Genomic DNA, 22,698 nt, shown 5'->3' with positions numbered 1-22,698 from the left:
ACACGATATAAAGAACATCTATTAGGTAAAAAAGGAGCGAATATTCACAACTCTACTTTTGCTGAACACCTCTTGATAGCCGGCCATACGCCTAAACAGTTAGAAGACACGGTTATCCTACACAGACAAGTCAAAGGACGGAAACTAGATCTATGGGAAGAGTTATTTATTTTTAAACATCTAGAGCTCAAAGACAGCAATATACTGAACGATCAGTTGAACCTTGCCTGTAGACAATTTTTCGAAGGCTTTAAACCCGTACTGTTTAATATATAACATTAATGTTGGTAACCTCAGTAGTCTATTTCCTCAGGAAGCTATAATGCACTTTCAAATCTTTAAGCTCACTGCCTTTTATGTAATGTGGTTTTCTCACGATGTATGGCTGCCACTACATCGGCCCTCATGTAATTTTCTCTTATTCTAATACCTTGGCTCCCTGAGAATGTATATTAACTGGATTGTTGACCAGGCTTCGTAATTTATCTCTTAAGAGCCATTAATGATTATTCTTAAAGTTTCGAGTTATATACGTTCTATGTGCTTCACTAATATGGTAATATAACTTTCATATTCTGGCTGTATATGGCACTGCATGTGACTCACGGCGTAAGCGCCACCTGCCTTTTTGATGTATGTATCTACTTTATTGTTCCTAAGGCTCCCATAATGTCATAACGGGAGTGTTATATGCTTTCCTTTTATTTTTTATTGTCACTCTATCTAAGGACGCAATTAATATTGATATTTTACATGTTGCTTCAGTACGCCAATCGGCACATAGTTCGCGACCTGAGCGCCACCTGCCTTGGCTGCAATGCTACTACGCTGGCCGATTTTACTCAGTCGCTTATGCGCTCTCCAACTTCCATGTACTTATTTTTATTTGTCTGACAAACCCTATTCTCAGGGCTATATTTTATTTGGACTAATGGAGTTATGCAGATGTTTGTAAATACGACAACGACATACCACTCCATGTTAATGTAATACTGTAAGTACCAGGAAGCCTTCTCATATTTTGTAATACAAGATTCTCCTAATATATGTTAAACTCTATTCTTGACTTATGTTTCATACCTTTAATATAAATTACGATGTTCATTGTCCTCAGGCCGTCTTCTGAAGAAGATAGATTTAAATCTACCGAAACCTAGGTAAAGATTACTTTATCCTTTGCAACTGGTCGGCTGTTTTTTAATCTTATTACGTGGAACCGTTGCTGTTGCGCAGCTATGTTTAAAATACTGAAATACCTAAACAAAATTTTTCTCCATTGAATAGTGATGATAAATCCTTTCTTAAAGCATAAATGGAAAAAAAAACACCCTCTCTCATTAACATGTGGGGAACTGACATACCTGCAGTCAGGTGTGACACACATATACGGATAATATGATTCCTTGATCATGTTACAAGCTTTCAGGGATGATGAAGAGGGGTTTTCAATTTGAGATAAGGGGCCCTAGTCTGGAAATGACCTGGTCGAAACTTATAACCGAATATTATTCTGTTACCTCTGACAGTGGACTTCTTCTACTGCAAGCTCTTTGCTTTGCTATATTTTGGGAGGGGGTAGTATGGACCAAACCAAAGAATAATGTCCAGTAAATATAGGTTCTAAAATGAATACCTTCCAGCTATCAGCACTTGTTCAGCAGAAGAGATGTGTTTTCATAGTGGAATAGATGAACAAGTTCTCATAGCTCCTAAGTTTCCATACACACTTTAGAGACTACCTACATTTATTGGACTTTTTTTTGTACATATTACCTCCTTCCAAAAAATGGAAAGCAAAGAGCTTGCAGGAGAAGAGGTACACTGTCAGAGGTACCAGAATGTTTTCTGCTTATAACTTTCGACTCAGTCTCTTACCTCAAATTGGCACATTTAACCATCTCCATCATCCCTGAAAGTTTGTGACATCATTATGGAATCACCTTGTATAGCTACTAGTCTCCTACTGAGTAACACCCCAGGTGCTGGACAGACTGCTAATCATTACTGGCAACAATCAGCTCAAGGTCAGAATGGGTTCTCGATGGGTCTGTCTGTCTCCTGTGTCCCTATACCTGAATATACTGGCAAATAATAGCCTTTCTTTTGAGTGCACTAACTCCAGAAACACATGCTGTCCCTGATGGAAACAAGCATTTTGGGGAAAAAAGATTAAAATAGACATGTTTTAGTCTGAATTGTTTCCATGAAAGACGCATGTCATGTTCTTAATGGTGTAATATAAAAATTCCTTCCAGAGGTAGGCAACAATATTCTGTTCAGCATTCAATGATAAATACAAAAAACTTATCAAAGTTTTAATTTTGTTTTCCTTTGACATGACACATTATAGAGAAACACATCATGTCTAAGGAAAATAAAATTTGTGATGAAGACTAAACTATCAGTCATTAAATGCTGAAATTGTTAGGTACACAGGCTTTTTCACTAGTTCCTATCTAACATATCTGTCCTCTTTTACTCCATCTATGCACTCATACCTTCGCTGCCACTAAACCAAGTATTGGTTTTGATGCTGACTCTTGTTTGTTACAACACTATAAGAGAGAGTATACTGGAGTGCAGCATCAGGTAATTATTTGATTGTGCAAATAATTACAAAAAATATGGTAATTTTCACTGATGCAGAATATGTATATATGGCATATGTTTTATGGTCTATATGATGGCAGTGTTGCTGCTGGTGCTGCTCCTGTTGCTGTTGAAGAATACCATCACCACTTTTTTATACGAGTCATTCCAGATCAAAACTGTTTTTTACAAGCTTTCAACTGACAGCATAAATGTAGTAATTTATTTACATCATTTTGTTCTTCACTGCAAGGCAAGTCAAATAACTGACCCCACGTGTCAGTGTGTGTTCTTGCTGTCTTCTAGTGGTAAACCATACGAAGCACTGCAAAAATTACCCACAAATTGGTGACCATGCAACACTCTTAGAATGAAATGATAATTAGATCAAGACCCTAAGCTGTTGACAGGTGTTGATATACATCAATGGGGACAGTTGAAAATGTGTGCCATGTCCGAAAGAACAGATACCATCGTCATATATTTAAGGTTAACCAGCCATGTCTTTCGGACATGTCCAAAAGAACAGATACCATCTTCATATATTTAAGGCTAACCGGCCATTTACCTTCTTCTTCTGTGCTGGATGCACACGCATTGCCCGAACTCTTACGGGACTTGGTAAGATTGTCTGCCGCGAGTAATGAGTGTAATGGGCAAGGGCACTACGAATGTAGTGTATGGACATTAAGTTGGGAATGTGGGTCTCACGGGGAGCATGCAAGGGATAAATCCCTGCAGTCATCCTATTCTCTGTACCCTCGGTGGCTCAGATGGATAGAGCATCTGCCATGTAAGCAGGAGATCGTGGGTTCGAGTCCCTGTCAGGGCACACATTTTCAACTGTCTCCGTTGATGTATATCAATGCCTGTCGAAAGCTTAGGGTCTCGATTTAACACTTTCAGACCTGGCGTCCAATATATTGGACACTGACTTTTATACATATTTTATAACAGTAAACAATTTCATTCACCATTGAAACCCTGTTGCCTGTTTACTGGACATCTCTCACATTAAGAACCATGCATCTTGCTGCCCTCTGTTGCTGGAACTGTGTACTACATCGAAAAACAATCAAGATGATGGACCCGTTGCGAAATACTCCAGATAAGGCTTATTTACGTGTTAAATGCTGCAATATACACATCTTCAGGTGCTCAAAAAAATATATATTGGGTAAGAGCCATCTGTAGAGATTGCGTTTAACATAAGAGATGTAAGGTTATGAACATAACTGAGCTATTACGACACTAAATTACATCTTCCAAAATTCTGGACATCAGGATTCGGCAGTAATATTTTTTTCCCAATAAGCTGCAGTGAAGGCATTGATATTATGGTTGTTTTCAATCTACTACTGTCTTATAATGTTCTTTCAATTAATGTTGCATTTCTCTTTGGATTCATAGCATAATATATTAGCTAATAAATTATTTTATCTGTGGTATCCAGTGATTAGCTTTGTATTTAATGACATTTTCATCTGTAACATACATGATAGTTTGCTAAAACTCGGTTTTTGTTTGTAGATCACAGGAAGGTATATGACACAACAAATCCAGACCACCTCAAGGAGATCCTGGACCTCTTAACAGCAGGAGATGTTTCTGATATCGAAATCAAGATTTCCAATGACAAAGACCATCTTGAAAATATTCCAGGTGCTGTTTCCACAACTCCAATGATAGGAAGTGAGAAAATGACAGTGAAAGATGATTTGTTGGTGACACAATTTGAATTCACAGAAGATGCAGTGGAGGTAGCGTCAGTTCATAATGGCCTAGAAGGTGATGAAGAGCCACATGAGCTATCTGCACCTGCAGGGATTGTATGTAATAGTGAACCAGAATATGACTATCACACTAGGAAAGAAGAAATAAAGTATAGATCTCACCCTTGGTCACTTCCTCCTATTCATTTTGAGAATCAGTGCTATATTGATCAAGAAATTGAAGAAGAACCTGTCTGTTACTTTATGAAATATGTAATTGAGCAAGAATGGGAAATGTTTTCGAGAAACACATATATATATGCATTACAGTCTGGTTATACAAATTTCAAACCAACTAACCCAGATGAAATAAAAGCACTCATTGGCCTGCATATAGCGATAGGAAATTTGAAATTTCCTCGAGTGAGATTTTACTGGGACAAGTTTGTTGGAATATGTTTATTCTTAGATTCTATGACTAGAGATAGGTTTTCCCAGTTGTGAAATGCTCTGCATATTGTCAACAATTTGGAACGCCCTGCAAACTCAAGTGGCAAATGGTATAAAGTTCAACCTTTGTATAATGTTTTCAGAGGAAGATGTTTAGAGCTCTCCCTTGAAAAATATTTATGTACTGATGAACAGATGGTTCCATTCAAAGGTCAGCTTTCAATCAAGCAGTATGTGAAAGGCAAGCCATTAAAATATTTGTTTTGGCTGGAAGATCTGGTGTTGCTTATGGCTTCCTAATATATCAGGGTAGTGCGACTGAGATTGATGAACAGAACAAGAAACTATTCAGTTTAGGAGCGTCTGTTGTTCTCCATTTGTGTGACAGAATAAAAAGTGAAGGACACAAGCTATATTTTGACAATTACTTCTCTTCTTATTGTCTTCTTCAAGTATATAAACAAAGAAAATTTTTTGCTGCTGGAACAGTTCGTGTAAACAGGTTTTCTTCTCCTACGTTGATAAATGACTAAGATATCAGAAAGAAGGAGAGAGGATTTTCTAACCAGATTGTCAGTAGAGACAATAATGTAGTCCTGGCAAAGTGGCTTGATAACAGAACTGTGGTATTGGGTTCAAATTTTGTTGGAATAGGTAAAGAAGACACTGTTGAACGATGGGACAAAACCTCAAGATCATACGTTAAAAATCAAGCGCCCTGAAGTTATTAAATTGTACAATGAATCAATGGATGGAGTAGACTTGTTTGATCAGCTGATTGGACTGTACAGAATCTTTATTACATCCAGAAAATGTACTCTAAGAATGCTGATGCATGCTGTTGATTTTGCTTTGGTCAACAGCTGGTTAGAATATCGAAAACACTGTTCAGTGAAAAAAATTCAAGACAACAAAGTATTCGACTTACTGCATTTTCGAATGAGTGTAGCTGAAAGTCTTGTGAGAGCAGGGACAAACACAAAGAGAAGAAGAGATAGGCCAGGCAGTGAAGAACCTGGAAAAGAGACTCAACAGGAAAGATCCAGAGCAGAGAGATGATCTCAATCAAATGTACAATACGATGGTGTTAATAATCTCCCAGTGGTAGATCAACGCAAAGATGGAGGTACATGCAAAAACACACCATGTCAAGGGAAATCAAAAAGAATCTGTTCAAAATGTGATGTTCACCTTTGCCTAAAAATAGATGCAAATTGCTTTGTGGCCTTTCATAGAAAATGAATGTAAATAAAACTGTCTTCTGTAAGTGTTCAACTTATTAACTGTTCTGTAAATCATAATACCAGTAGTTAAAATTATTAATATAACGTATAGATTCCTGTATTTTACAAAAGAATTACACCCGTGAAAAGGTTTTGCACTATAAACATTGCTGTATAATTTGTAACTACTGACTTCTTATTTCACATTATCAACACCTCCGAGACCCGATGTCCAATTTATTGGACAACATTTCATTTTTTAAACCAAGTATGACATATTGAAATTTTGCTCGAATATACAATAAATAGGTCCATATAGACATCATAAAGTGCAAATCTTTTTTTCTATTTTTAAAATAATTCAGGACTGAAGGGGTTAATCATCATTTGCTTTTTCTCATGTTCGTGGTTTTGCTGACTGACTATTACTGACACCAAACTTAAGTAATTACGTCTAAGTTCAAGTTCAACCAATGCGTTAAGCAATGTAAACAATCCTATGCAGCATGGGCTGATGACATAAAATGCTTGGTATGCAAGTGTGACTTTACCTGTAATGGATGCGGACTCCTTACCTTCATCCATGATGTTATTATACATCTCACTCTAGATCATGATGTTCATGTGAAAACTTTAGAAGTTTCTGATCCCAACATGAGTGATGTGTTAAAAACTGCCAAAGCTCATGAAAAAACTGTGTCGGCACAAGCCCAGTTTCACGATTCCTCAGGTGTTGATGTTGTTAGTAATTTAAGTTGCAATGTGCTCCACGATCACCTGATGACTTCCAATCAAGGTCATTATCTCATTTACAGAGCACCCATTTCTCCAGTAGTCCAGCACCACGGGTTCAATAGTTAGTGCAGAAGTTAGCAATTCCTCAGCCTCATTGAGCATATGTGCACAAATGGAAGCTCTTTGTCCGCCACTGGCATGTCCTCAAGTGAGCAGAGGCTCATTCGGTGTTTTCCTCCTCCTCCTCATTGGCAGACACCAAAAACATTCAAGGTAGAATGAAATTTTCACTCTGCAGTGAAGTGTGCGCTGATATGAAACTTCCAGAGCACTTGCCCACGTAAGGCAAAAGTCCCGAGTTCGAGTCTTGGTCCGGCGCACACCCTTTTAATCTGCCAGGAAGTTACATTCAAGCCGTCAAATCATGTCCATATGGTGGACCGCAGCACAACTGACTTTACTGCCCTACTAGTGACAACATCTGTTTTGCATGGTGCAAATTGCAGCACCTCACGAGTGTCTGCTTCAGCTGGTGTGCATTGTCAACTTTTGCCGTCAGTATGCTCCATGCTATCTTGTTGATTCCCGTGGCAGCAACAGGTGAAATGCAATGTCTTGTGTTGTAACTGGACAATGCAGATTTCCAGTTGGACACAAGTGTGAACATTTTTCTGATTAATGAGGACACATACCAGCACACTGGCTCTCCATAGCTGTACTCTCCTAAGTGCAAAGTGGTGACATACAATGCCCAGTCAATCCTGTTGCAGGGTCAGACAGTTGACCAAGCTCAGTATAAAAATATTGCTCAGCAACTAACCTTGTTCATAGTAAATTCTTGGATGATGACTAATGTTTTTGGCATAGATGCTTTTACGATTTTGTGTTTTCAAATTCAAGACCAGGTTAATTTAGTTTCACCTGCGATCCCATTCAAGGAACTTGGTATGTTGTGTGTACAATTTAAGCAGCCATTTGAACCAACATTGGTTTGTGCAACAGAGTTCCAGGCCCAAACTTCCTTAAGCCAATGGGTCGTGTCTAAGTTCTGTAGGGCTCTTCCGGTGCCTTTCACCATGTGCGAGCAAGTTAAAGCAGAACTAGATAACTAGATATGTTGCAAAGTATGGGTGTTCTACTACCAGTATCATTGAGCCAGTGGGCTACATCCTTGGTCGTGGTTCAGAAACCTAATGGCTCACTTTGCATTGGTGTTGATTTTAAGTCTATCATTAATGCTCAAGCAATTGTCAATTTGTATCCACTTCCTCGACAGGAGGAATGGTTGGCTAAATTGGCTGTGGGGCCAATATTTTTCAAAGACAGTTCTTGCCAATGTCTACTTTCAGTTACCTGTACATAATCAGACAAAACAGTTTTTAGTTGCCATTTGGGGTCGCAAGTGCTCCCGTGATATTTCAAAGAAATTTTGTGCAACTCATCCATGGTATCCCCAACTGTGTTAATTATTTAGACTTGTGTTACTTACTGGGGCTATGTGAGAGCAGCACCTGTGAATTCTACGGATGTTGCTTGAGTGGCTCCAAGCCCACGATCTGTGCTGTTGGCTTGACAAATGTAGTTTCTTTGTGCTGAGTGTCAAGTACTTGGGACATATATTAAGTCAAGATGGGCTCACTCCGATGCAGAATCATGTGGCAACAATCACTGACTTACTGGCTTCTAAGAACCTCAAAGAACTACAGTCGTTCCTTGACATAGTAAATTATTACACCAATTTTATTCCAAATGTGACCCACATTTCCCATTTGCTCATTCAATTGTGTATAGAAGGTATTAAATAAGTGTGGTAAGAGGCATTCCAGAAAGCTTTTATGCAACTTCAATAGTGCCTTAGGCTGGCACCTTGTTTAGCTTTTAGCTATATTCCATCATGGCATCCATTTGACACTTGCTGCTGATGCATCAGATTGGGGTCTGGGTTACCTACGAGATCCATTATCGGTCCACCATGCAGCACTCTAACGTGGACGCACTTTCCTGGTTGACATGTGGCTCATATGCTGAACTTGGTAGGCATGAGGCCCTTTGTTTTGCCCTAAACACAAACCAGCAACACACCGTCGATGGATTTCCAATTATGGTGTACAAAGTAGCACCAGAGACTGTCTGTGATCTGTTTCTCTGCAAGGTGGTGTCTGCTGTACGGTGGAGTTGGCCAGAGCATTTGCCTAAGGATGCTGATCTGGAATGATACACACATTTTTCCTTATGGCACATGCTTAATGTTATCAAGGGGGTTATGTTGTTGGGTATGGATGATACTGAATGCCAAGTGTTCGTTCCTCTCATGCTCCGCCCACGCATAGTGCAACTCCTCCACATTGCACATTGGGGAACGTGCAAAAGGAAGGAAATAGCGTGGCATCATGTGTATTGGCCTGAGATTGATGCCATCAATGAATGCACTACACAGAAGTGCCATGTCTGCGCCAACAACCAGTCTGCCCCAAAGCAGAGGTTTAACCCTTGGCTACAGCCTGACTGGTCCTGGCATAGGGCACATGTTGATTTTGCTGGTCCATTAGGGGGAGTGATGTAGTTGCTTGTTGTTGATGCCCTCTCTAGCTTTCCATATGTCACATGGATGGCTAAATTACAACAGCAACTACCATCCATGCGCTGGGCGTTATATCTGTGATACAGAGTTCCCTTCCACTTTAGTTTCTGACAATGTCCCTCAGGATTTTTTTCATTACAATGGGAGTGAGCACCTGACCACCATTCCTTTCTATCCCATATTCAATTCAGAAACTGAACAGATGGTCAGGACCTCCAACATGCAGATGTGCAAACTAATGATGACAACTTAATTTGGTGGCCTAAGCTGCTCCCCAGACTCTGTTGATCAGCCAGGACTCTCACAGATGGCACCATCTACCACCCCAGCCAAACACGATAATGACCCTCTGAAGGTTTCATTGACAGGCATTTGTACATTTCTCTCTCCCTTCCCATGGCAAAGTTGGCAGAAGCTGGGCCACTTTCGGTCCTATATGCCGATTAAAGTGGGGAGAGATTTATTATCTGAGGGTGATTTGGATTCCCTGTCTAGCCTGTCATCACAGATACTCAGGTTCCATGTGACAGATGCTACTTGCGGCTGCAGAGGGTGTGGCTGCAGTGGCAAGCATGTGGGGTGGCACCACCCCCTGATGAGTGTTTACCAATATACTACAGCCCAGCAATTGCAGCCAAACTCTCACCAGTCACTTAAGTCTTAGTTACACACGACTGAATTGCAGAGCTTCGACCTTACCTGATTTACATTTGCAATTGGATTTTTCTCCTTGGATGGTTGTATATGCTTTAGATAACTTAGCTATGCTCTGGACTTGTGATGGTTGTTAGTTCACTTCGTGATCTCTACTGTGATTCATCTCCAGAACTGTCTGCTTTTTGTTTTGTTCTGTCAGTCTCTATGTTACCGTCAGTTCAAGTTATCATAAACTGTGTTTCTACCTACACAGAAATAGCATAGAAAACTTAGCCCCTGGTGAAGATTTTGGAGGCAGTCATCAAACGCTTAGTACTTTACCTGAAACTGATGTAGCAAGTAAACCAAGAACTTTTTATTTAAGAACTCCATCACAAAAGACTTTGTAACAATATGTGTATGAATATTATTACGACTGTTTAAGTTAGTCCTATAACTAGCATGCAGAAACTTTCTACATATCTTGATAACTTGCAACCAAATGTATGATGAGCATTACGTACAGAAAACTTGTAAAGGGAAGTGTACAGTTTAACACCCTTTTGATAGTGAAGTACTTAGAAGGAGAGGAAGTTTGTACCCCCTTCACCTTAAGTGGAAGCAACATCTTTACATCAGAAACTGTGCTTTGTGGCTTGAATTTTGTCACTGGATAAATAATAATCATGCTGAAGCCACCTTTGAACAGGATGGAATCAATAACACACTTAATAACCATTCATGGTTGCATTACAATCCACATGGTCCAGTGGAAAATAATTTCAGGGTTACTTTTATGTATCAATGTAGTGTCTGTAATGATTAGTGATATGTTCATAGGTCCAGCTATTTTTGGAGATCATATTAAGGGAGACAATAACTTGCATTAAAAAAAAAAAAAAAACATCTATAGAACAATCAGAAAACATCTCATTGGCCACACATAATAGTTATACTTCCAAAATTATGGAGCTCCTTCACACCAGGTGCAGCTGCCCTGCACTGCACCTGGCTAGGTATGACATTGCTGTATACTATACAGTACTCACTCAGGTGATGAACAGGCTTCAATATGACAGACAAAGGAATGAAACTTGGAGAATGGAACATAAATGATTTCAGGTATGTTGATGATACTTCTCTTCTAACATAGAAGAGGAAATATATTGACCAACGGTTGTTCAGAGTAAAGGCATAAAATGAAACTGTTGAGCAGAAACAAATGTGAAGATATCCAACATCATGATTACTAAAATTAACTAATTAATGCAGCATCAGTATCATGGAAATTACCCAGCATTCAGCAAAAAATGGCTGTAATGGCAAACCTCTGGACAAACTTTGTTGTAACCCTACCTGAGGAAACCACATAAGGTGTAAATTAGGCATCCTAACTGGGATACAAACTGAGACCGTTCTGATTATGATTCCGGTATTTTGCCACTGAAGCCATCACCCTCACTTTGAACACTTGCTAGCACTATGGGAGTTCTGCATTGTTTTCATATCAGATTTTGTGGAAGTTGTTCGTTACTACTTCCTTAAGACCAAAAGTAGATATTTCCAGAAGCATGAAAAAAAAAAAAAAAATCAATAACCTAATGTGGAATGAGAACCGTAGTGTGGCTTGAGATTCTGCTTATAATTTTTTCCAAATACTGTGCACCTAAAAATAATTTATCAAAGTCTCAAGTGCCTGTCAATCTGGAACCCGTGCGTTCCATATTCCTTGCAAAATCAACATAGACGGTCATATAAATACTTAATCTACGGAATGCTAAGCCATATATAACTGTGTACTGTTTTTAAATAACTAACCAAACAGACCTGACATTTTTAATAAATCCATGAACTGCCAAACAAATTCACATCAAAATTAACATCAGTATACTGGTAACAGATGCAGGACACCAAATAATGGAAAAACCTCCAACATAACTACATATGAAAAGTTCATGCTGTAACATCAGGTTAACAGTTGCAAATACATTTCTCGAGTTGTCACCAGAAAAAATTGTATAAGACCCATGATATTTGTTCAAAGCGACTGTTTGACATATTTAGGTAGTTCTGGTATTTGCTATTGACACAAGTGATTATATTTCTGTAGCAGCATCCAAATTTATCAGGGCCATGAGCAGAAATGAGATATGTGGAAAAGCTCTTACGGCTGGAGAAAAAGAGCACTCCTTGTGACCCCAGCTAGGAACCGAAGATAAGCATTATGCAAATTCCCCATGGGCAATGACTATGCTGTTGGACATCGTTATGGCTAAAAGCTGAATTAATTATATTATTAAGTAAGCCATACATATCCTTGTGGCAGACGATTTCCTCAATAGGGACGCGGGAGTCAATTAAGTGCTGGCTGCCAGTAAATGAAAATGTGAGAAACAAAAATCTCTGATAATATACAACACAGCATGCTGCAAAGGTTTAATTCAGTTTTTAGAAGCAGGCAGCAGCATAGTTGTTGCCCATTATGCACGTTCGGAAGGTCTTGCTGTGGTTTTCAACAAGGAGCTCAATGAGTTCTATTTTTGTCACTGCATGACCCCAATAAATGAATATTACCAATTGCATTTCACAGCAGTAACCACCACAACTACATGAAGATATCAAGTAGCTGATTCAAAGAAATATTGTGGGACTTATCACAAAGTTATCCAGTGGCAAACCTGAAAAGCATATTTGTAATGCCGGTAAAGCTGCAATGTCACATCATGTTAAGATTTAATTACTTTATTATTCTTAAAGTTGAGTAATAATGAAGAGACAGGTACTTGAAAATACATACACAGAATAACATCTGATTTGGTATTGGTAGTCTTACCATTCATTACTCGCATGTAGTATGGCTTCAGTAACTCATCAGACAATGCACTGATTTTCTTGTGTAACAATGACAACAAATGTTTGTATTCACTGTCAACAGTATATCTGTCCTGTAAACAGAGACACAATTTCAGTGTGATTCAAATGTATAACACTTTGGCTTATAGCAGCTATTTACAAACTTACAAGTTAAATCTCAGATTCACTTAAAATAACAAGAGCTGTTACACAGAAATAACTTTATTTTTCCATGGAAAAAAGAAAAAGACACAAAGTATAAATCCACTGGCAAGGCACATATTTAAAGTTTACTTGCATATAATTGCAAGGATTCTAGATATTATTTGTAAAGGAGCAGTGAGGTGTTGAAGAGAGAGAGGTGGTAAATGATTTACAATTTGTTTTCTGGTCCCCTTACCAGGAATGGAAGAGAGGTATGTCACTCTGCAATAATATTTTACTATCTTATTTTATATGTCTAGATCCATAGGATAAAACTGAGCAAATATACATAATGGAATGAATCAGTACACTAATTAGAATCAGAAATGTTAATAAAAGAGAAGACAAAATTTACATGAATTATATGAAGATGACAAGCTGCCGAGTAAGAAACTAGCATGATCAACAACATAACACATGAAATAGCTTAATTTTTATCCAGGAACTCCCCAACAGCGTAGAAGGGATGTGGTATGAGGAAATTCTTCAGTTTAAACTTAAAAATGTTTGCATTACTGCAATGTGATTTTCATTTTTGTAGTAGCTTACTGAAAATGGATGTAGCAGAATACTGCATGCCTTTTTGCACTAGAGTCAAGGGCATGTGGTGCAAATGCAGATTGGATTTCTGCCTAGTATTAACTGAGTGAAAGTTGCTAATTCTCAGGAACAAGCTCATACTGTTAACAATGAAAGACATTTAAAAAATGTGAATATGTTTGTGAAAGTGATGCCTCATTTTTTCCCTTCAGTTCTATTTCATTACTGATTTATTAAACTGTGAAGCATAAAAATGCTAAATGAACTTTCTTTGGTGTCCAAAATAAGAGTGTGATGCTAAACTTGCAACTTTATATCAGTATTTTTAGTTATTTTTCAGTTTCCTTCCAAAATTCTCAACAAATTTATTTATTATAGTATGTAAATAAATAGAACATTCAGCTGAAAAATGAACTGTTCAAATCATGAGGCACTGTCAGTTTGAAACATACTTCTGAAAATGTTGAAATTCAGCTTTACTCAAAGAAACATACACTACCTGATCAAAAGTATCTGGACACCTGTTTGTGGACATTAATATGTGGTGTAGCCAGACTTTCCTTTTATGACTGCTTGAACTCTGTTAGAATCACTTTCAATGAGATTTCTGAATGCCTGTGGAGGAATGGCAGCCCATTCTTCCTTGAGAGCCAAATCAAGAGAAGGTTGTGATGTTGAATGCTGGGGTCTGGAGTGAAGTCAAAGTTCTTTTCCAGGAATGCTAATATACACATAGTATAGCCTCACAATGTTGCATTGTAATGCTGATACAATCAATATTGTCTCTAAACTGTTCCTCCACTGTTCACAGTACACAATGCTGTAAAATATACTTCTGCATTTGGTGTTCTCTTAAGCACAATAAGGGGACTACACCCTAACCAACACACCTCTATAGTGGAACACTACCTCTTTCGTATTTTACTATTGACATTACACATGATGACAGGTAAAGTTCTTCAAGCATTTGCCAAACCAAAACACTTCTATTGGACTGCCACAGGGTACAGCATGATTCATTATGCAAAATCACTTTTTTAGAGTCATCCACTGTCCAATGGAATCACCATGTGAAGCATCGTTCAGCATTCCCTACAGAAATTTGTGGCTCATGAGGAGATGCTCAACCACTGTGCCCAATTCTTTTTAACTTTCTGCACATACTCATTGGGCTAGTTGGACTGCTGGCAGCACTGTGGAACTCATAAGCGATTCCTTCTGCTGATTTCATGTGAATTTTTACAACCACCCTCCACAATGCTCAACAGTTCCTGCCCATCAGTACATGAGGTCTGCTTGGTCTTTGTTTAGATGCAGTTATTCCTTCGTGTTTCCACTTCACAATCAAATCACCAACAGTAGACTTGGGTAGCTTTAGAAGGGTTGAAGTGTTGCTGATGGATTTGTTATTCAGTTAACATTCAATGACTAGTGCATGTTCGAAATCACTGAGCTCTCCTCACGGTCCCTATCAGTTGATACTGCTTCTGTGGTGTCACCGCCAGACACCACACTTATTAGGTGGTAGCCTTTAAATTACCTGCAGTCCATTAGTATACGTCGGACCCGCGTGTCGCCACTATCAGTGATTGCAGACCGAGCGCCGCCACACGGCAGGTCTAGTCTAGAGATACTCCCTAGCACTCGCCCCAGTTGTACAGCCGACTTTGCTAGCGATGGTTCACTGTCTACATACGCTCTCATTTGCAGAGACGACAGTTTAGCATAGCCTTCAGCTACGTCATTTGATACGACCTAGCAAGGCGCCATATTCAGTTACTATAATCTGAACAGATAATATTGTGAATCATGTACCGTCAAGAGCGACGTTCATCATCAATGGATTAAAGTTAAGTATCAAACTAATTACGTCCGCTTTCTGAATTCTCATTCCTTGTCATGTTCCAGACCTCACGTCAGTATAGTTCTTCCCTCCTCACGCCAGCCTGCGTGAGCTAAAACGCGTGCGTTTCGGCCTCCACTAGTAACACGGTGTTGGCTCTTCTGCCAACACAACAGCTTCTCTATTGACAACTCCCTCCCGCCTTTTATACTGGTGGGTCTACTTTTTCTGACATCTAGTGGTCATTCTGAGGTTACACAGGGATGTCTGGGTACTTCTGATCAGATAGTATAATCTATTACTCACTATTACTATAATCTATTACTCACTATTTTGTCAAGTAATTATTATTTTTATTATTATAAAATCATTTAAAAACCACCTTACTTTGGCAAACTGCAGCAGTGTTTGAGGACAGAAATTCAGCAAAACATTCGTTGCTTCCTTTGTTGAGACACACAGCACCTGGAGGCTGAGGTTTCCATGAAGTTGTGGGTGTGTTTGAACAAATTGGTAAACTTCTACAACACACTCCTTTGGAAGTTTCCCAGAGCAAAGAAGGCACTATGAAATGCAAAATTATATTTTTACAATCTGGGAAGATGTGAACCTTTGACATAATAATGTATACTTTTATCTCTAAGAAATAAGTCCAATTGGTCCCAAACATTGGAGCCCACACAATGTGGGAATATTGTAGTATCATTTTTTAAATAGCATAGCTCACTCTTAAGCAGCAAGAATATAATACCAAACATATGTTCTGACTAATTATAGCCACTCCTCTACAAACTGTACATAATATACAATTAAAAATTGATGAGTATTTCATTCTTGTATATGAAATACAGAGGTGAGATTCATTAAAATTAAAAACTAAATGCTTAGCTACTTTCCCTGCAGAAATATTACAAAAGGGATAGGTGAAGCAGATGTTCTTTGCCCATGCACCAGTGTGTCTGACTATTATACATAGTACAAAAGAACATGAATTGCAGCACATTTCAGATGCTAAATGTAAACTTTAAGCTTTGCCTAATGTTAAGTTGTAATCGAGTCACTTAATACACTTTATGCATGAGGTTCAAAGTGACAACAGACAAGCTTTAAGCAGTTCAATGAGTATCATATGACCCACCACAATAGGAAACAAAAGAATGAGTGAAGAGGTGACTATCTGTCAGTTTATCTTCTCTTTTCTTTCTTTACAAGGTAGTTATACATTTGCAAGGAAAATTATATAATTTTACATTAAATTTTGGAACTGGTTCAATATCCCTGCCAGTGGATAAAATCGGTAGCAGTTCGAAGGTTTTAAAGCTAACAACAGACAGTTGTCACCAGAGGTGTCAGTGATGGGTCACGTGGCCTCAGTCAATAACAGCACAGGTCTAAGCAAGCAGCTGCACAGTAGTTTTATTAGTATGCTGCATGACTAACTACCATTCACGCTTAGCTGCTATTGGGTACCGATCCTGCTTTCGGACTTTGACTTTCTGGCTATCGTTACTGTTGTTTCTTCCATGTACTCCTAATGATACACTTGCCTTTGTTTATGGGTTACACATTTGTACCAGGAGCAGACATAGAAGCGGTGCCAAGTCTTACCCTACCATGTTTATGGTGACACATTCATACCCAGTGCATCAAGTCCCTGGAACTTTGGCAACAAAAGCTCCAGTTACAATGACTCCGACTACAACAGCAACAGTTTGAAGTTCAAGAGCATGCTGTTCTCCTGCAGCTCTTGTCTCAGCAGTAACAACCACATTAGTCGGTGGCTGTGGCTATGCCCTCAATCACTGTTCATTGCCTTCAATGAGTCTTCATATGGCAGGGAAGTCTGTCTCTACCATTCTGAACTGTACTGTTATGCTTATGGCATTTCTGGTGAGCAGCAAAGTGCATTACTCTTGTCTTGTAGTAGTTGTTTATACTAAGTGGTACAGAAATTTCAACCACTTTCGGATCCAAATGAATTATCCAAAATATGGATACAGCTTGGGCTGCCAACATGGAGGCTCTTTTATTCACAAGTCCAATTTTACATGCCAGAGCTGTGCAGATTTGTATGCAGAATCATTGACTAAGGGTGTGATTTTGCACCTTGCCCCTGACACTGAGGTCACATCTAAATCTTTGGCCAAGTCCAATTCCAGTCTTTGTGAAGCACTTAAAACCACTAAATCTTTCAAGATTGCTTCAGCAGCAGACCATACCTTTATGGATGAAATTTGAATTCCCCAAGTTGTTAGTCACCATTACATGCAGCAGTCAATTGGTGATTCTAACTCATCATCTAAAATTATGGTTCCAAGTCTTGCCCAAGTCCACAGGTGTCCAGATCACCATCATCTCATAAGATATTATTCTGCTGTCCACTCAGCATCAAGTGATCTTTTTTGTAATGTTAATTGGGAAGGTTAGAAATGCCCTTGCACCTTGGCATTGCAATCTACTTCACATATGTCAAAGAAACTTCTGTCCTATGCACATGCCTGCATTGTGCAGCAGATCACTAGGCTTAAAGAAGGTGTGGTCATCTTGTAGAAGTGCATCAACAAGTGACCCACCGGCCGTGCCCTCAGCTGCAGCATGAGGACAACACTGTGGTCCACACCATCATTACTACGGAGAATGCAGCTGCCCTGCTAACAAGTGTGAAGTGAAGTCACATAAGAGGTATGCACCCATTTTTATGTAATTTGAAGGTTGTATCAGTGCTATAGTGGTTGCTATAAAAGTTCATAGAAGTCACAGGTTGTGTGGTGACTACTTTCTTTTCAGTACACATTTGAATTTATACGTCATTATCAGATTAATCAGGCTTTAGGTAAACACATCATACATATGTATGGAGTTATTTATTTTATCCATAAAACAATGTGAGTTTCATACTGATTTATGGATAAGATAGATGCCTCCATACATACGTATGACTTGTTCACCCAAACCCTGAGTTAACAAGATCGAGGAAAATAGCTCATTACCAGCCAAGTTCTTTATCGACCTTACAATTAAGGATAAGGCAATCCAGCTACAGGTGGACACTGGTGCTATGGTCAGTTTGATCAATTGTCCAACATATGTCACTGAAGTTGAACCCTATATGGTGGTAAATTGCCAGCTACAACAAACAGCGAATACTGTTAAAAGGCCAAACAACTATATCAGCTTCGTACAGAACATAGCCCAACAAATAACAGTTTTTGTATCAAATAGTAACATCACAGAAAATTTATTTGGCATGTATGCCTTCCAAAGTTTTGGCTTCTCAATCCAATATTCTGTAAACCTGGTGTCAGATGATAGCCACATAAAGAAATATATGCATTATGCAAGGCCTAACATCAAGTTTTTGTTCCCAGATTGGAGAAAGCCAAATCATTTGAAGGTCATGTAACGCTCATGCATATGGTGGAGCCGCATTTTTTAGGGCTTGCCAGGTGCCAAAGTCCCTTTGAATCTAGTCAAAGAGGAACTAGACTGGTTGGCCCAGTTGGATGTTATTGAACCAGTCACATCAAGCGAGTGGGTCATATTGCTGGTTGTAGCCAAAAAACCATCTGGGAAGTTGTGGCACTGTAGAGACTTCAAAGTGACTGTCAACTTTCAAACAGAGGTGGACACGTATCTCATTCCTCGGATGGAGGAACTCTTCACAAAATTGGGTGGGGGCAGGTACTTCTCCAAAATCGACTTGGCTAAGGTGTATCTACAGCTTTCTACAGACCACACCTCTCAAAAAATTCTAGTGGTAAATACCCCCCACAGCCTCTTTAAATTAAAAAGAGTGGTCTTCAGCATCGCCAGCGCACTGGCAATCTTCCAACATTTTTTGGAGCAGCTGTTCCAGAATGTGTCATCGTGCATAACTACTTGGATGACATGTTCATGAGTGGATCCATGACAGAAGAACATTTAACAAACCTTGAAACTTTGTTCCAAGTCTTGCAGGAAGTTGAGTTAAAGTGCAGCTTAGAGAAGTGCAGTTTTTTCGAACTATAAATTGAATTCTTGGGCCACATTTTCTCTGCTACAGGGATTCAACCAACCAACAAACAAGTAGAAGCTATAGCCATGCTCCCCAGGCCAACAAACACGAAGCAGTTGCAATCCTTCTTAGGGAAAATCTCATACTACCGAAAGTTCCTGCAACCTGTGGCAGACACAATATGACGCTGTATCAGCTGTGTAAAAAAGGCACTCTGTTCTCTGGACTGATAAATGTGAACATGCATTCCAAATCATGAAACTACAATTACAGTCTGCACTGCGTATGGCCCATTATTAGCCAGGGAAACCACTCATTGGAGCTGTCAGTGCCTCAGATCACAGCGTGGGGGCAGTACTTGCTCAAAAAATGCTGACATGTCAGAACAGCCCATCGCTTTTACATCCAAGTCATTAAATGCCACACAGCAGACAGCAGAGATATTCACAAATAGAGAAAGAAGTATTAGCAATCATGTTTGCACTAAAACAAATCATTTTTATCTCTATGGAAATACCTTTCAGTTCATCACTGACTGCTAGCCACTGATAGCACTGTTCAATGTGGCCTTCAAGATTCCAGACAAAACTGCAAACTGCCTCCAGAGATGGGCATTATTCTTATCCTTATTACAGTATGCCATACAATGTAGGAATAGCTATGCCCCCACCAATGCTGATGCTTTATCAAGACTGCCCATGGGTCTTGATCATGATTTTGATCAGGATGAGCTCGTGGTTTTTCAACTAGATGACAACTTGTGGATAACCTGAGACAATTTTCCATTCACCAGTGAACTAATTGCAAAGGAAACTGAAGCAAACCCCATACTTCACGTAGTACAAAAGGACATCTTACAGGGCTGGCTGGAGTCAATGCTGTGAAGAGGAAATAAATAACTGCATCATTATTTCTCGTTAAGACACCAACTCTTGATAGTGAATACAATATTCCTCTTGGATACTGAGTGATGTCAACCACAAGTCATACTCCCAACAACACTTCGCCACAGCATGCTGCAATTGCTCCATCAAGGACACTGGAGAATTGCAACAACGAAAGCCTTAGCCCACTGTTTTGCCAACTGGCCAGGGATTAGCTGGTTCATTGAGAGTATAATACAAATACACCATCACTGTGCAGCACAACAAGTGGCTCCATGCCAGATATCTGCCCCACACCTGGCAGCCACGACACTGTGGGATCGAGACTGCATAGATCTAGCATGGGCGTTTCTCAGCACAATGCGTCTCAACATCACTGACGCTTATTATCACTTCACTTACATTGTCAACTGTCAGTATATCACCTCAGAACAAATTATCGCTGCCCTTTCCAAAGTTTTTTCGAATGAGGGCCTCCCTCACACTCTAGTTTCTGGCAATGGGCCCCAGTTCCGGAGCCAAGCTTTCGAAGATTTCTGTACTCATAATGGTATCCGACACATTTGGTCCCCCCCACCCTTCTTCCACCCCCAAATGTGAAGGCAGTGGACTGGTAGGCACTTTTAAAACCCAAATGAAAAAATATGTCGAAGAACAGTCAACCAAAGATCTGCTACTTCCGTTCTTGCATTCATACAGGTCCACATCGATGGGTGAGGAAAGTCCAGCAGAACTCCTTTGCTGGACACTTCTGCATCTGGTGGTGCCATGGCCCAACCACTCACCAGCAATGCCATTCAACAGGTATCAGCCAGGCAGACCAGTGAGGGCATGGGGGTTTGGATGGCAGGTACCCTGGTCCCTGGCCACCATCGTTCATCAGCAAGACCAGAAGGTCTTCACCATCTGGGTGGAAGACCGGGAGGACTTCTGGGATCCTATAAACCTGGACAACATCATGTCTCCTCCAGACACACAGTGCTCTTTGTGTTCAGCAGGCAATACCTATCCCCATCTGGATCCCCTGCAGAACCTTCCATCACCATTCACTGACTCCCAGCAGCTGTCTCCTGTCAGCCAGCCCACTCCCAAGCAGCCTCAGGAATCACCCTCACTGGAGATTCTGGAGACAGAGATGGCTCTGCCATAAATAAAATTAAAATAAATAACCATTTTGTGACCCTGCCCTTGCACCTAGAGTTGTGCCTCTTAGGAGCTGTTGGCAGTTCTGCCCAGGACACTTCCAGTGCTGCACTCCTACCCCAGCCAGCCAGCAGCTCTTGCAGGTCATTAATGACCCAGCACAGAGGGATGACCCAGCACCATACGAGACAAGCCCAGGTAGCCAGAGCAAATGGACATCGCCCACATCCTGATCTCACATCACTTTGATTGTCATCAGGGTCTGAGCAGTGACAGCACCACGTCCGGCTACGGCTATCTCAATCGATCTGCCAAAGAGATTAACAACAACAACAACAACAATAACAACAACAGCCGCGGTATGCTGGGAAGACTTGCCAGCTGGCCAGACAGGTCGACTTTGATATGGGCTGTAGAGCAAGAACCATCGCGACATTTGGCCACCACCACATTTGTGCAGGAACAAATACAATGAGTGGCCTTATTTAAATGAGCAGGCAGGCCACCACAGCTAGTTCATCTCAGTTTGCTGTTCTATGACATATCCTATCATTCACTGTCTACCGTTGGCCAGACTACCTGGACACATTAGAACAGATTTTGGGTTGTGAAATGGACTTTTATTTTAATGGTGCGAGTAATAAAAATGTGTCAGTAACTGAGTTTGTGTTCTGTCAATCATAACAATAGTAATTAAAAAACCAAATGAGTCATTACATGTTTGACATGATTTAAAGGCCACTTTTAATTCACAGTCCACCATTCATTTCTATGCCCTGTCCCACGCAGAGGAGTTCTTGACTTAAGTGCCTGGAGCCAGAATTATTTGGAGATAGATTTAAAGGATGCGTATCACCGACTGCTGCTTGATGATGCTTCATGTCAGGCGCTGATCACTTTATAAAGATACAACTGCATACCGTTTGGGATTGTGCATGCACATGCCATTTTCAAAAAGTATTTCAAACAATTTCTTCCAAGGTATTCTGCACTTTGTTCATTATTTGCATGCTGTGAGGGGCATTCAATAAGTAATGCAAAACTTTTTTTTTTCTCAACCAATTTTAGTTGAAAAAATGTGGACTTTTTTGTGGGACATCATGGAATATTCCCCCTTCAGCCACTGTACCTGTAGCTTCAGGAAGTTCTGATAGGTGGTAACACTGTACATAGCTTTCAAAATGGCGTCTGCAACAGAGGTACATTCCAAGGTGTCATTGAGTTTTTTTGGCAGAAAACCAGTGCACTGCAGATATTCGTAGGTGCTTGCACAATATCTACGGAGACCTTTCGCCACAAAGATGCAAATGA

At 39.9% G+C, this 22,698-nt stretch overlaps 1 protein-coding gene across 1 annotated transcript in view; it reads right to left on the bottom strand.

Moving 5' to 3' along the window:
- Positions 1-22,698, bottom strand: part of LOC126248260 (Hermansky-Pudlak syndrome 3 protein homolog) — a 176,733-nt gene that overhangs the window by 8,679 nt on the left and 145,356 nt on the right. Inside the window, exons 15-16 of the mRNA XM_049949111.1 lie at positions 15,754-15,930; positions 12,760-12,871 (exon numbers count right to left, since the gene is read on the bottom strand). Coding sequence (XP_049805068.1) covers positions 12,760-12,871; positions 15,754-15,930 — 289 coding nt within the window. The remainder of the gene's footprint in view (positions 1-12,759; positions 12,872-15,753; positions 15,931-22,698) is intronic.

The sequence above is a fragment of the Schistocerca nitens genome, chromosome 3, assembly GCF_023898315.1.
Source record: "Schistocerca nitens isolate TAMUIC-IGC-003100 chromosome 3, iqSchNite1.1, whole genome shotgun sequence".
Classification (NCBI taxonomy): domain Eukaryota; kingdom Metazoa; phylum Arthropoda; class Insecta; order Orthoptera; family Acrididae; genus Schistocerca; species Schistocerca nitens.
Note: the sequence above shows the minus strand (reverse complement) of the source record. Positions and strands in the feature narration are given on the sequence as shown.